This window comes from Poecilia mexicana, unplaced genomic scaffold (assembly GCF_051168715.1).
Source record: "Poecilia mexicana isolate PSO_F unplaced genomic scaffold, ASM5116871v1 scaffold_20, whole genome shotgun sequence".
NCBI lineage: Eukaryota > Metazoa > Chordata > Actinopteri > Cyprinodontiformes > Poeciliidae > Poecilia > Poecilia mexicana.
The window spans coordinates 8,785,183-8,799,411 of NW_028263389.1; the positions used below are offsets into that span (position 1 = coordinate 8,785,183).

General features: G+C 38.5%; 3 protein-coding genes across 6 annotated transcripts in view; 2 read left to right on the plus strand and 1 right to left on the minus strand.

The window, feature by feature from the left end:
* The first annotated feature begins 727 nt into the window (after window positions 1–727).
* On the plus strand, window positions 728–10,761 carry LOC106921310 (retinol dehydrogenase 12-like). Its single transcript, XM_014992910.2, has 7 exons — window positions 728–1,414; window positions 1,811–1,926; window positions 5,536–5,691; window positions 6,269–6,373; window positions 7,041–7,250; window positions 8,312–8,504; window positions 8,658–10,761. The coding sequence occupies exons 1-7, from the start codon at window positions 1,404–1,406 to the stop codon at window positions 8,758–8,760; spliced, it is 894 nt and encodes a 297-aa protein (XP_014848396.2). The 5' UTR covers window positions 728–1,403; the 3' UTR covers window positions 8,761–10,761.
* Window positions 10,762–11,295: 534 nt separating this feature from the next.
* Window positions 11,296–13,196, plus strand: sec61g (SEC61 translocon subunit gamma). 2 transcript variants are annotated; one of them, XM_014992914.2, is made up of 4 exons: window positions 11,297–11,443; window positions 11,796–11,896; window positions 12,041–12,143; window positions 13,013–13,196. In XM_014992914.2, the coding sequence occupies exons 2-4, from the start codon at window positions 11,803–11,805 to the stop codon at window positions 13,020–13,022; spliced, it is 207 nt and encodes a 68-aa protein (XP_014848400.1). In that variant the 5' UTR covers window positions 11,297–11,443; window positions 11,796–11,802; the 3' UTR covers window positions 13,023–13,196. The 2 variants fall into 2 exon arrangements, with proteins under 2 accessions (XP_087857530.1, XP_014848400.1); XM_088001404.1 differs by lacking the exon at window positions 13,013–13,196 and having other exon boundaries at window positions 11,296–11,443; window positions 12,041–12,147.
* Window positions 13,161–14,229, minus strand: part of tpk1 (thiamin pyrophosphokinase 1) — a 70,589-nt gene continuing 69,520 nt past the window's right edge. For all 3 annotated transcript variants that reach the window (XM_088001403.1, XM_088001402.1, XM_014992913.2), the window contains one exon: window positions 13,161–13,692. In XM_088001403.1, coding sequence (XP_087857529.1) covers window positions 13,547–13,692 — 146 coding nt within the window. In that variant the 3' untranslated portion in view covers window positions 13,161–13,546. The remainder of the gene's footprint in view (window positions 13,693–14,229) is intronic.

Below are 14,229 nucleotides of genomic sequence, written 5' to 3' on the forward strand. Positions count from 1 at the left end.
TTTTTTTTTATTTTTTTATTGCCATCTTCTTTGTTGTCCTACTTGAGCTTTTGCTACTTTCATTGCTAGCTAACATTATTTTGATGTATTTAATGTTATGATGTATTTACTAACATAAACTGTATTTCTCGACCGAAACCCCAAAACAAGTTGTTTTCATTTAAAGGGGCAGTTGTATTTTCCAGGCACATAGAGCGATTTTATAGCAAAGTTAAGTTTGTTACATCCAGTTGTTTTAACAACTCTGTATATCAAATGTGACTTAAAAGAAATTTGACCTTGTAATGTGACCTCTTGCAGTTGGGCCTCTGTCTCTATAAAAAGTTCCGGATCTTTCTGAGAATCTGCTTTAAGCATGCGATAACAATTTGTTTTTAATATATTTACATCATATTGAAAATGTGTTCTTAGGAGGGTTGGACTGAGAAGTAGATGAGTTCAGCAGACTTGCAGTTCCACTCAGTGTTTGCTAATTGCAACAACAATAACAACAACAACAACAACAAAATTAAAGCAACACTCCAGGTATGTTTTTGATAAAGGAATGACACTATATATTTATTTTTGAAATAAAGCTAAAAAAAAAAGTCAGTTTTACATCAGTGCTATAACACAAGAGTTATAGTTATAATCAATAGCTACTGTATTTTGTGTAAAACATCCAATTAACAGTTTAATCTTTAAAGTTTTTATTTGTGCTGAATCAATCCTAAAGATTCAAGGGATAATGTCAATCAAATCTATTGTCAGCTGTAGTTGTTCTCTTTGATTTTTGGTAACTTAATTTTTGTGTCTTTCTTCCTTAAAACCCTCCAGTGGTTTTTTTTTTTTTTTTTTTCCATATCCGTTTAATTTTGGGCTCCTGTGACATGATGAGTTTCTTGTTTTTATAATATTGCGCAAAAGAAGATAATTTGGTGGTGAGGGGGAGTGTATGCCCCAACACTGTGCAGACAGTACTTAAGACATGACTCTAAATCGACTGAATTAAACGATTTCTTCGTTCAAACCTCGTATGATCAAATTCTCACATTTTCCAAACACGTTGCACGGTGAAGCGCTTGAACTGTGGCCAATTTTTCGTAAAGTGAAAGCCAAGACGCATGAGGTTTGGCATGATCCTCAGTCCGTAACGAGATGCAGGCGAGCAGGCAAGGCAGGCAGGCAGGAGCCAACAGGAAAGCCGTCTGTTCTCAGGCTCTATCTTGTTAATCAATCATGCGCCCGCTGGCTTCTGATTGGCCCAGCCGGGAGATGCGAAACGCGCGCAGCAGACTGTGTGGAGATGACAACCTGGGAGCCAGTGCTGCACCGTGTGGTGGAGACTGGAAGGGACATCTGTTTGGTTGTCACTGAAGTCGCCCACCGATCTTAAAGTGGAAATCTATTACTCTGGAGGAAAAATGAACTGCAGGTAGGAGAAAAAAAAATCTTTGAAGGAAAAAGGTTAAGAGGCTGGATCTAATGACTGCACTAACTTGAAATGGAAGAGAGAGAGAGAGAGAGAGAAAACGAACGTTAGTGAAGATTAAACTCCCACCAGACATGGTCTTATTATTGTTATTAGACTGTTTGGGCCAAGGATCAAAATTAGTTCATTGTATTGAATGGTATGTCTAGCTGCATAATAGATTCCAGCCTTTACTTAAAAACTAGGTTTCAATATGATGAAAATTGCTGTGATTTCTTTTTTTTTCATTTTTTTTTTTCAATTGGTTTTAATTTATTTGCTCGCAAACTCAACTAGACACGAGTTCGTGAGAAGGAGCTGAATGCAATATTCTGTCTTTCCAAATTTACTTTTACCCAGGAGTGCATGCTGTAACCGCTGGACATCTGAGGAGAGGTTGGATGGGAAAACAGTGATCATCACCGGAGCCAACACCGGTATCGGCAAAGAAACAGCAAGGGATCTGGCAAGAAGAGGTACAATCCAGTCAATTTAGTTTCTATGCCTCTCTTCTTTCATTGTTTCTAACTTTTTACACTGTGACTTTCATGGAACATTCAACTATGCTTCAGGGACTTAAGCCCTTTCACTGCTTGGTGATGGAAGCTAATCTGAAACGTTAATCACATCAGGGGCGGATCTACTGGGGTGGCATGGGGTGGCAGCTGCCACCCCGACTGAGAGCCTTGCCACCCCTGTTGCCACCCCAGCAACAGGGGCGACTATGAATTCAATAAATAGTTATGGCAAATCGGACGTTATAAGCGCATGAATCTCTTTTTTTCCGAGAACACTGAATGCAACATGTAACCTGACACCTACTGCCAAGTAGAGGGAAATGCGAGAGGAACTGAACCCGAGGCAGCAGCATTGATATATATGGATGGATATATGTTACTGGACTGGACTTTACGTGACTTATCGTGCGCCACACGTGCGCCATTGCTGTCCATTGAGTCAGGAATATCGGTGGTCAGGAAAATACCACAATCACGCAAAGAATCTGAAAAATGGACGAAATGTTTAGCGGTCAATTCAACCCTATGACAGCCATAGACATTCATAGCCATAGACAAGGTTCAAGGGTTTCACATTTAACAGGTGAGGAAAAAGTTTCAGTATAAAGAAAATATTGAAAAAGTGAGCAGTGGGTCAGTTATGCTAGCCTAACTGTTGCTGGCCTGCTATTGACTTTTGATAACCTTGACATGTGCTGCTCAGCTCCGTTAGCACTAAAATAGGACAACCCGCACACCAACTCATCAGTACAGCAGGGCTAATCAACCTCCGCTGTGTTCAGGCGAAAATTTATTAATAATGACAATATAGACATCAAGCCTGACAACATAATGTAAGAGTGACTGTTCTTTTTTGGTGTTTTTGCGTACTTTTTGTGTGTGGGAAATGTTAGTTGTTTGGGATTGATTCCCCCTCATAGGCCTGGACATAATCTCTGCTTTATCTGCTCATTGAGGCGTTGTCTATCGGATGCCATGGCAACGGGTCCGCGCGTAGGGTAATGCCGACACACGGAGCGAGAAAAAGCAGAATAGACGTGGTTTTGTCTAGTTTTCTTCTTCACGTCAGCTTTATTGCACCTTTATTGTGGCGCACTGCAGCCGCTGCAATTCCTAAAACTTAAACAAGCGACAAAAACTGAACTGATCCCCTCCTCTGTTCGCAAAACGTGGCGATATTTATAACAGTCGTCAAACTACGTCTCCTACAACATAAATAAAACGCTTGACCAATATAAGAAAAAATTTGCCCTTTCTTGCATTTTGACATAATTGAAAGAAAACAAACTGTTTATGGATTTGTATCACGGAGAATTTATGTGTCAAACATCAATTTTCTCAGCTTTATTTTAAATCGTATTTAATAGATATATCTGATAATAAATAAAGAAACTACTAATATTTTCGTGACAGATTTCTGCCCGTCCTGCACTGGAATGGAAGGGTTTTCTGGACACAATGCATCACATAGCGACTAATAGGCGCTGTCCAATCCAGTAATACATATCAATTAGCAGCAGTATGAAAGACATAAAAAAATAATTAACTATATTACATTAAGAAATTATATTTAATCCTCAGTGCTGCATGACGCTCATTTTGAAACAATGAGAGTTAAAAACAGTATTTTGCAACAAGTGGATCAAGTAAATTAAGTCCAATGTTAGGTCATATATATATAAATCCTTGCCCTCTTGCCACCCCATACGTATTTTTCTAGATCCGCCCTGATCACACTTAATCTGTCTTGGTTCAACTTTGTTATATACATTATGGTGGAAGTGTTAAGCTGTCTCACAGGGTTTTATAAACTCTGCATAACTTACAGGCTTAATAAGTTATGCTGAAATTAAGCTGCTACCTTCCTGGACATGTAAGCAATCATTTTAAAAGACAGATGGCAGTGATGCAAGTCAGATGAGGCATCAGGGAGACAGAGGGAGCATTGTGAGGGTCTGTTACCCTCCTGAGCCAGACAGGCGACAAAAGAGAGAGTTTGGAGGGTGCAGCCATGCACACACACGCACACATGCTGACCCAGTGTAATGTAAAAACTGGTTCTGCATAGATGATTAAATCTGTTTGTTCGCCAAAGGCGCAGCGTGAGGTATGCCCCTGCTGCTTTTTGAAAATTACCACCATGCTTTTGAGAGTGCACCACTTCATTCTGTAAATGAAAGGGCAAGTGGGAAACATTTTCCTTTCTTATTAGATGACAACGACCGGGGAGGGGAGGTAGAGAGAGAGAGAGAGAGAAAACATTGTCTTTGCTGTTGAAATATCAAATGAATGGAGAAAACAACAGTGTCAAAAGGGAGATGACAGAATAATGACCTCCTCTTTTCCTTCTTGCATTAGGAGAATTTACTGTCAGAAGATGGCTTCATTTATCAGTAAATTGGATTAAGTAATGGCAGGATGGCATGATTAGGTTTGCACAGATTCATAACAGGAAGTAATACCTTGGAGCAGCTGCATCCTAACATCCTAAGGTACCGAGGGAAATCTGAACAAATCACAAGTTTGTTTGTTTTTTTTTTCTATCCTGGATGGTTTTGGTAATTTCATCATGTCAAAGTCTACATTCTGTTTTTTATTTTTTATTTTCATCCCAAACAAGACCTGGGACTGCTTAGCAATGGATTTGAATTTACAGTGATTGATAATGATAACACACCTGATAATGACTTATTGCATTTAAAGAGACTCAGTCGCTACTTCCAAAATGGGAGAGGAACTGAGCGTTCCCACTTGGGAGCAGCTGAACACGAACAAAGACACAATAATGAGACACAGACGCTACATTCCAGCTGATTAATGGCTCACCACTTCCTTAATTGCAGTGTGGAGGAGCTATCTGAAATGTGTGCTGTAGTTTTTCCAGCTTTTTTTTTTTTTCATTGTCAGGATATCTGTGGTACAGTGTGGGGCTCTTGCCTTCGTATATATATATATATATATATATATATATTAGTTTCAATGGTCATGCATCCCAATTTTTGTGTGGGTGAGAGAAAGAATTGAGCATGTCGTCCTCGAAACCCCTTCCTGAGCTCATTAAGGAGAATGCCTCATAATTTGCCTCGGAAGCAAAGCGATGCCGCGGAGCAGTTGGCTAAATGAGCTGCTGAAAGAGGGCTTAGAAATCATTAGAGAATGATCAAAGGTGCACAAAGATTTTTAGGGACTTCATTACTTATTTGATGTTGGTGGCTTTCTTTGCCTCTAATTGAATAAAAGAGATGCTCTTTTGAACTCGCAAACTTGTTTGTGTTGAATTTGTCCCCCGATGTGCCTCCTTTTGACGCTTCTACTCATGTATTTTAGGACTACAGTACGGCTGTTTATTTGTTACAAGACGCGTTTCAGAGACTGAAAGCTTTGACCAAGTCAAGACGCGAGAGTATAAAGCTAGACACCAGTCGGAGGGAGGCGAACACTCCCAGGCATGTTCTCGGTTCTAAACCACTGCTGCAAGTGTGCCGGAGCTGAGCGACTGTGATGAAGTGTAGGCGTGTGACTGGGAGAACACACCTACGCGTCTCCATCGTCTTGTTGCTTTTTCAGGCGCCCGCATCATCATGGCGTGCAGAGACGTGGAGAGGGCCGAGGAGGCGCGGAGCGACATCTTGGAGGACACGGGCAATGAGAACATCGTCATCAGGAAGCTGGATCTGTCCGACACAAAGTCCATCAGGGCTTTTGCTCAAGTTATTAACAAAGGTAGGAAGGTGGTGTTAAACTTACGACCAAAGTGAGCCGTGAATAGATTGTTTTGCCCAACAGGTTTTAGTAGCTTGAAAGAAAATATTTGGCAGTAAAGACTGTGTAGGGTTGAACGATCTTCTTCAGCCACTAATGGTTGTGGTATAAATCTAGGGTTGCTTCTTATTGGTCCTACTTTATTTTCAATAGATATGTTTCCTTTAAAAATGCAGTATTACTTTCCATTGCTACGCTTTTAACATTCATATTTATTTTACTTTTTAAGTAGATCTCAATGCACCTACATAGCAACATCACAATTACTTTTGGAATATTTTTATCTTCTTTTTTTTGGGTGAATGACAGATTTTAGTTTTATTTAAGTCAAATTAAACGTTTGCATGCATTTCTTCTTTTTGCTTGCAGAATCTGGTAAGACTGTATGACATGAACATACAACACCACAAAAAGTACTATACTTTGTGGGCCACAAAACCCACCTACTCTCTTAACAGATTGTGTATTTTTATACACAGTAATAAAAAAAAAATCTGGTTTCTATTGCACTAACATAAATATTGTCAATGCTTTCCAGAAGAGAAGCAAGTGAATATCTTGATAAACAATGCAGGCATCATGATGTGCCCTTACTCCAAGACTGTGGATGGCTTTGAAATGCAGTTTGGAGTTAATCATTTGGGTAAGTTGTATTGCAGTGATATCTTTTATATGCGTATATTTCCTGAATGTTGCGGTTTTAAGGCATCTATAAAATAGCTTGGCTGACTGATGTGAGTTTATTCATTTCTGTATTTCGGAGAGGTTAGTTTAAATAGACGGCAAGGCTGGAAAGTAAGAGGTGGGATTCAGCCTTAATGGCAACACAACTGACAAACCCATCAGCCCGAGAAGATTCTGGAGCAGCTTTATTTTTTTGTTTTTCTTTTCTTTTCAAGCTGTCACTGTGTATTGGACCGTCTCTTACTCCCAGACGATGTTTATTTTTTCGTGCATTATTTTTGTCACAAACTGTCAGTGCGAGCAGCATGCGCTCAAGACACGTTTGCCCACACACATATGGACACCAAGTCGCACGCAACGAGACACAAGCCTACAGGAGCTTTAAAGAAAAGATTCTGTACAAGAGCATGAGCAACACCTTCCAAATAATGGCAGTGTTTATGTGAAGAATAAAACAAGACATTAAGAACTTGTAAAGACATAATCTGATAGCATTCCCAGTGAATATTACAGACTGGTTTCAAAGTCTATAGAGCAGAAATGCTTGAGCCTCACAGCAGTTAAAGCTATTCAGCTGCAGAGCCACAAACTATTTTAATAATTTATGTATTCTGACTTTCCTTAAGGTCATGTCCTCTTAACCTACCTGCTGCTTGACCTCATCAAATGTTCAGCTCCGGCCCGCATTATCGTCGTGGCGTCGGTGGCCCACACTTGGACTGGCCTTCGACTTGATGACATCAACAGTGAAACGAGTTATGATGCTATTAAAGCTTACGGACAAAGCAAACTGGCTAACGTCCTGTTTGCACGCTCTCTTGCCAAACGGCTACAAGGTGAGAATGAACTTCCAAACCGTCAGTAAACAAACATTAATATAAGACATTTCTTCAACGCCTAAACAGATGCTGTGGGACGTACACATCCTGGTATTTGATAGGAAATGAACATATTTCTGGCATATTGTGAGTTTCTGAAGTACGGCCCACAGAAGCCCAAACAGCTAACATTTGCAAATACTTGAGAACGCTCTAGAACCGCATACAAGTGTCTATTATAATAGTTCACACATAGCCAATCGGCGCCAAGGAATATGAATGGTGCTCCTGGATTAGCTGCCTTTTCAAACACCAGCCAATAGAGTGTTAGGTAGCATTGCACATAGATATTTCACCTTCCCAAGTTGCATTTTTTTTTTAAATATATATTTTAAACATACTCTACCAAAAATATTAATTTTCCAGGAATACTTCTGAGTTGGGTTGCACAGAAAAATCTGTGACTAGTTGAATCTGCGAATGCTGAAGTTCATGTAGGCGGGTGTCCTCTGCAGGTCTCATTGGAACATAATGTTATGAATTATGGATGTTGACAGAGGCTTTCCATCCAATTAAGCAAAGTAGCATAATCCAGAATGTCAGTTTAAATGTACAAAAGACACTTTTCATTTTTCTATTTTAAACATTGTAAGGGTTATCTACCCTTTTTTTACTATTTCACAATTGTGCATAATAATTTGTTAAAAACAAAATTTCCATAAAATAGTTATGGACGAAACGCCAGGATGCCTCCTGGCGCTTGCGGAGGCATCCTGGACGCCTCCCTGGTGAGGTGTTCCGGGCACGTCCCACCGGGAGGAGGCCCCGAGGAAGACCCAGGACACGCTGGAGGGACTATGTCTCTCCGCTGGCCTGGGAACGTCTTGGGGTTCCCCCGGAGGAGCTGGAAGAAGTGGCTGGGGAAAGGGAAGTCTGGGCCTCCCTTCTGAAGCTGCTGCCCCCCCGCGACCCGACCCCGGATAAGCGGAAGAAAATGGATGGATGGATGGATGGATGGATGGAGTTTGCGGCTATAGGGTGACTAAATGTGAAGAAGTTCTCCTTTGTTCATGCTGCAGGAACTGGTGTCAGTGTCTTTTCTCTGCACCCTGGAGTGGTCCAGTCTGACCTGTGGCGACACCAGCACCAGTGCATACAAGTGGCAGTGAAGATCTTCCGAATTTTTACCAAGACAACAGTGGAGGGAGCACAGACCACCATCTTTTGTGCTGTGGAACAAGGCCTGGAAAGCCAGAGTGGAAACTATTTCAGGTAGCTTTTGCCAACAAGCTCAGTAACTGTTAATGAATAAAAAAAAAAAAAAATAACCCTCAGCAAAACTTTACAAATGTACAACTTTTAACAATGGCACAAAAGAGCCGGACAGGATTTAATGACCAGTTTCTGTCAACTGTTTGTGTTCAGTGACTGTGCGGCTGCACGCTGCTCAAGGACTGCTGCTAATGATGACTTGGCCCAGAGGCTGTGGGAGGTGAGCTGCGACATGCTTGGCATCACCTGGCAGTGAAGAGCTGCAGACTAACTACGTGTTATACATATCACATGTCGAAAGCACTGTTATGCACTTTTACGAATCTATGACTCATTTGAGAATTTTGGCCGTTCTGACTGAGGTTGAGTGTGAAGCAACGAGGACTGCTCCAAGTTTTTCTTTCATTTTCCGTCAACAGAAAGAAAACACAGGTTGAATTTAATCAGAATTTACTGAATTATTTCCGATGTGAAACCTTTTAAAGCATTCCAGATACATAGAGGTTCTAAGTACTTGTTTGTTGTGTATCTTGTACTAAAGCGGTGCTTTGTCATGAGAATAAGTCAGCCAGTATGTTATGCTTTAATTTAGTTGAATAAGACCTGAGCTGCAGTAACATGTAATGCTAACGTCATTACATGTTACTGCTGTTTAATTTTTTTTTTATTACTAAGATGGAATGTAGCATTTGCTTAGCTATATTACAACAAAGTTTGAACAGACTCAAAAATGCTGTTATAAGGCTATTTACTCTGTATTTTTATTATTTGCATTGTTTACATGTTAGTTGTTTTCAAAGATTCTGTGAACTGTTACTTAAAGATGTTACTGCTGGTAATTCCTCAATAGATACTTACACAAATAGTCTAATTTTTAACATTTTTTAAAGAGTCAGCGAGGACAGATTCCCCTGAAGGTAGAACGCGTTGAAAATCTCCTTTTGTTAGAATCTTTGTTCCCTTTGTAAAGCTCTCTGTACATCTATTGATCAGTAAAAGTCCAATCCATGTAAACAGTTTTATATCGAACTGTACTTTGCATCTGGTTTATTCAGACACTCTGCAGTTTTTAATTTTTTTCCCTCAAAAGAAGGCAAAGTAACATCAGCGAAATGCATGACTGAGATAATGGGTTGCAAAAGAATAAGCTTATAACGTGTCAGCCTGCTGAAATTTGACAGTAATGTGAGACATGCTATATAACAGGATGTTTCTTGACCAACATTTTGTATAGTTCTGCTCGTTAGTCAGAAATTTAAGTACAGATTTTTTTTTTACCTTTTTCTTAAGCTAGCTGCTCCTCATAAAGTTACATGAATGAATTGCAGACAATTGTAGATCAGTCTCTTGCTCTTTGAAGTTAGCCTTATCATCCAAAATAGATGGCACAATTTATGACCTCATGATTCATTGTTTTTTTTGTTTTTTTTTTAATGCAACATGTATAAAGGTAACATTGTAATCATGCTGCTGACTCATGTTGGCTTTAGGGAACCAGAGAGCGACTAAAGTGAACATACCAGAACAAGAAATCTCTAATCTTAATCTAAATCACTTGAGGGGGTAAATATTAGAAAGAATGTTGCATGAGTAATGAGAGGTAGTAAGAGTACTGAACACATAACCACTCTGCAAGAGTGCTAATATGCAAATAGGCGGGGCTGACATACCAGGAGAAAATACAAAGTAAATACTGTACTGCTTTTTAAGAAGGTATTTGACAAATATTTTAAGAGCTGTGTTGTTTGACTGTAGTAATGCAACAGTCTTAGAATGTGGCCTCACAGATTTTTTTCCTGCATTTTCAGTCACTTGTTTCATTTTTACTTGCTTTTTAAGTGGTTGTAAGAGTAGTATCTAGTATCACAAGATTGTGCAAAAAAAAAAAAAAAAAAACGTATCTGCAGTTGATTTTTTTGTCTGACCACCAGACAAGCAAAATTGTTCTAACTACATATTTTTTCCCCAAAGATAAACTGAAGGAAAATATGTAGCTGCCTCCCAGTTTGCAAATGCCTGCACAAGTCTAAATCTGCAACTCGGTCATTAGGATGCCCTCTGCTGACCTTAATGAGATGTTAGACTTAATTTATTGATAGTAAAGTTGTTTCAAAAAATATTTCAGGTAGGTACAAAGAATATGAAATTAATTTTCAATGTTTCAATGAATAAAAAAGGAGTTTTGACTGTTGGAACAGAAAACGAAATGCGTCTTAGACAAGGAATTTACAGAAACAAAACCAAAAGAAGAACACAACGTTGTAATACCCTAGAGAAAGGACATAGGTTATTTCTTTGTTGAATCATAAATCTAAACTGGGAAAATAGATGAATAATATTGGTTGGTACAGGTGCAATAATAGATGAATAGGTGTTAACACTCTTTCAGTAATTTTAATAAAAATAATCACTGTTTATTGAGTAGCATATTACATATTGAGCTGTTTTACAGTATATAGTGCAAATTCATTATCAGTTATGTCAGTGTAATAAAGCTCTCACTCTCTGTTTTTAACGCATGCTTCCTGCAGAGACACATTAAGATACAAAAGAAACTAATTTATTTGTTTATACAGGATAAAAAATATACCTATAGCTAGAATTGCACTGTGAATGGAAACTTAAAACAGGGCAGAATTTAACATAAATCACTTGTGTCATCACAAGGATGCGATTCCAAGCCTTAAAATGCTTCTACAGCTTTATTCCTCCTATCAAAAATGATATAATAACCAGCGTTAATACAACGTCATGGTGTAGAGAACCTCCCAGCCTGCAGGGGGAGATGTAGACGAAAACGTGTACAATTTGAAAAGGAAGAAAGACGTCACACGCATGCGCTGTTTAAGTCTACGTCAGCTTAGTCTTTTCTTCTAGCCGTGTCGAAGCTACGTGGCCACAACTACTCTGTGTTCTGAGAAAGAACAGGACGGAAACAGGTAAAATAACTGCTATTTTATCAATCTTAGTGTGTTTTATTGATTAAAATCATAATGGACGAAAGGGTTTGAGGCGGTAACATGTTTAACTTTAAACAATGCTTCGTCGACGTTAGCTTCTACTCTAATATACGGTATTAGTAATAGAGACAGATTTGTTAAACGCCTTTGTATCACGTTTTTAATGGCAAGGTGCCACATGTTTTGTATAAAGTTGTCATAACGTTCGTGTTTGCTGCAATTGAAATAAATGAATACAATTATGAAGTGACTAAAAGCTGAAACGATGAAGTCAACGTCAGCGCTGAAGGAAATGTAAGCTACAATGATGATCTGTGATTTCTCTTTGCAGCACAACCATGGATCAGGTGATGCAGTTTGTTGAGCCCAGTCGGCAGTTCGTCAAGGACTCCATAAGGCTTGTGAAGAGGTGCACAAAACCAGACCGAAAAGGTATTTTTTTTTTCTCTCCCCTATCCTTTTTGGTTTAATAAAGCCTGAGCTGTTTCGTTAACTTACCCCGGCTTCAAAAGCAAGTTCAATTTCACCTTATGTTTCACTTTTATTCGTTTTACAATATTGGTTTTTGTTCTTCAGAATTTCAGAAGATTGCCATGGCCACGGCAATTGGATTTGCCATTATGGGCTTCATTGGCTTCTTTGTCAAGCTCATCCATATCCCCATCAACAACATCATTGTGTAAGTAAAAAAAAAAAAAAAAAAAAAACACTTTAAATACTACTGAATATGATGGAGAGTTGCACTTATTTCATTGAGTTTTTGTAATGTGAAACAAGTCAAACAGACAAGATGAAGATAATTTTATGTTTGGATGATTAAAATTATTATGAAAGATTGCAGACACTTTGGCTAAGCAAAATAAAAATAAAAAATAATAATGCCTATTGGCATATGAACATGTTGCACAAGTTTCAGAGTGTTTTTTTTTTTTTATGGAAAAGAATACATGCAAGTAAACCTTATGAATTAGGCCTTAATAACAAACCACAGCTGTATATTTTTGTGCCCGATTACTTTCATAAATTGCTCAATATTACCACGTTAGATTAATTCTCTATGGTTTATTTTCAAAAACATGCAGCCCACCTGCTTCCAAGACCAAACATCGGCAATACTTTTATTTATTAATACTGTTATTATATTTTCTTAAAATAAAACGATAAAATAAAATAAAATGTGGCTAACAAGGTGACTGCAAATGTTAAAACATTTTGTTTTGCAAGTAAAATTGTATTTGTATGTCTTCATTCTTGCTATAAATCCCTAGAAGTCAGTAGAACATAATCACCTTAATCTTCAGTCTTGAAATATAGGAAAACTGTTATTTTATGACAGATGAACTTCATAAATGTAGTTATGACGCAACATTTATTCTTTAACTCCTTACCTGGTTTTCTTAATTTTACAATTATAGTTACAAAAAAACAAAAAAAACAGATTGTTCTTTTGCAACATGTTTCTATCTTGTAAAATGGGGCTGCATAAAAAATGAGTTTGACTTTTAAGTTTCGATTAATGCCAACATTTCCTTTTTGTTTTTCTTCTAGCGGTGGTTAAATCTTGATCAAGCCAAATCTCTCTGGACAGACCTCGGTGCAAAGCGTCATTAGTTGTGATGGCAAACTGAATGGACATTTTTACATTCTGTGCTCAACATTTATATTTTGTTGTGTAAATAAAACAATTAAACACACATGCTGATTACTTTTTAATAAATTTGGAAATTTGTCACTTTATTGTGAAAATGGTTTTTCATTTTGGAATTGAGTGCAATAATGCAGTTATGACAAGCCCAAGTCTAAAACATGACATAAGGCACCATTCGCTTTTCTTGGGTGGAAGAAAAAAGAAAAGAGAGAAGTTGAAGGCACATGGTGTGGGATACAGTTCAATGTGATCTTATGGACATGATCTACAGTCAAAATTAGCAAATGGCTTGAAATCAGTTCTGATCTTTCAAAGTGTGACTAAATCCACTCCACTGTAACAAGTGTTTTTTGATCCAAATACTGATTCTGGTTTTTGTTCTACCTTGTTTTGAAAACAAAACAAAAGGAAGTCACTTCTGACCAAACAGTCTGTTATTTCTCATGAATGTGGATGCCCATGCTCCACAGCAGAGGCTGGTCGGTGGTCACAGTCACAGGCTTCCTGGGGCTCCCTGGTGCTGTGGGTTCGTAGGTGTTGGAGGTGCTCACAAGCGTCCCGAACTGCAGGACCTGGTTATCTGGACAGACAAGACACGAAAAGTTACCTACTGAAAGACGCCAACCAGGCTGTGTTGTTTGGAGGAACTGTGTTCAGTGTCACATTGTCGTGACAAAGCATAGAGGGCTTTTGCCGTTCATAATGCAGCAGAGTTACAGCTCTGGTCGACGGAGGTGGGAAAGTTTGTTCCTGAACAAAATGTAGAAACCCGCAAAGCCTAATCTGTAAAATTCTAATGCAAACACTTTCTCTTTCTATTTAGTGAAGTCTTAAAACAAAGTTGACCACAATAGTGGGGAACTCATCTGGACGTTTTGTTACACGTCCTTCAACGCAAACAAATCATAGGCTTTACCGTAAAGGCCTCAAAAAGTCCAGTTCAATGCAAATGATTCTGACTTGGTATTTTAGATACATTTTCAGCTTGTCAATGTATCTTTCTTTGTTAAATTGGACATGTTTCTTTTGATGCCATAAGCTTCAACGATTAAAACAAAATGTAGTTGGATTTATTGTCACTCCCAGCACCATCAAACTAAAGACACAATTGTTAGTT

Coding starts and splice junctions, on each gene's coding strand:
- sec61g (XM_014992914.2), top strand. CDS start 11,803: ATGGATCAGGTGATGCAGTTTGTTGAGCCCAGTCGGCAGTTCGTCAAG. Junction 11,897..12,040: donor CACAAAACCAGACCGAAAAG/GTATTTTTTTTT, acceptor TTTGTTCTTCAG/AATTTCAGAAGATTGCCATG.
- LOC106921310 (XM_014992910.2), top strand. Junction 6,374..7,040: donor GTTTGGAGTTAATCATTTGG/GTAAGTTGTATT, acceptor ACTTTCCTTAAG/GTCATGTCCTCTTAACCTAC. Junction 7,251..8,311: donor TCTTGCCAAACGGCTACAAG/GTGAGAATGAAC, acceptor TTCATGCTGCAG/GAACTGGTGTCAGTGTCTTT.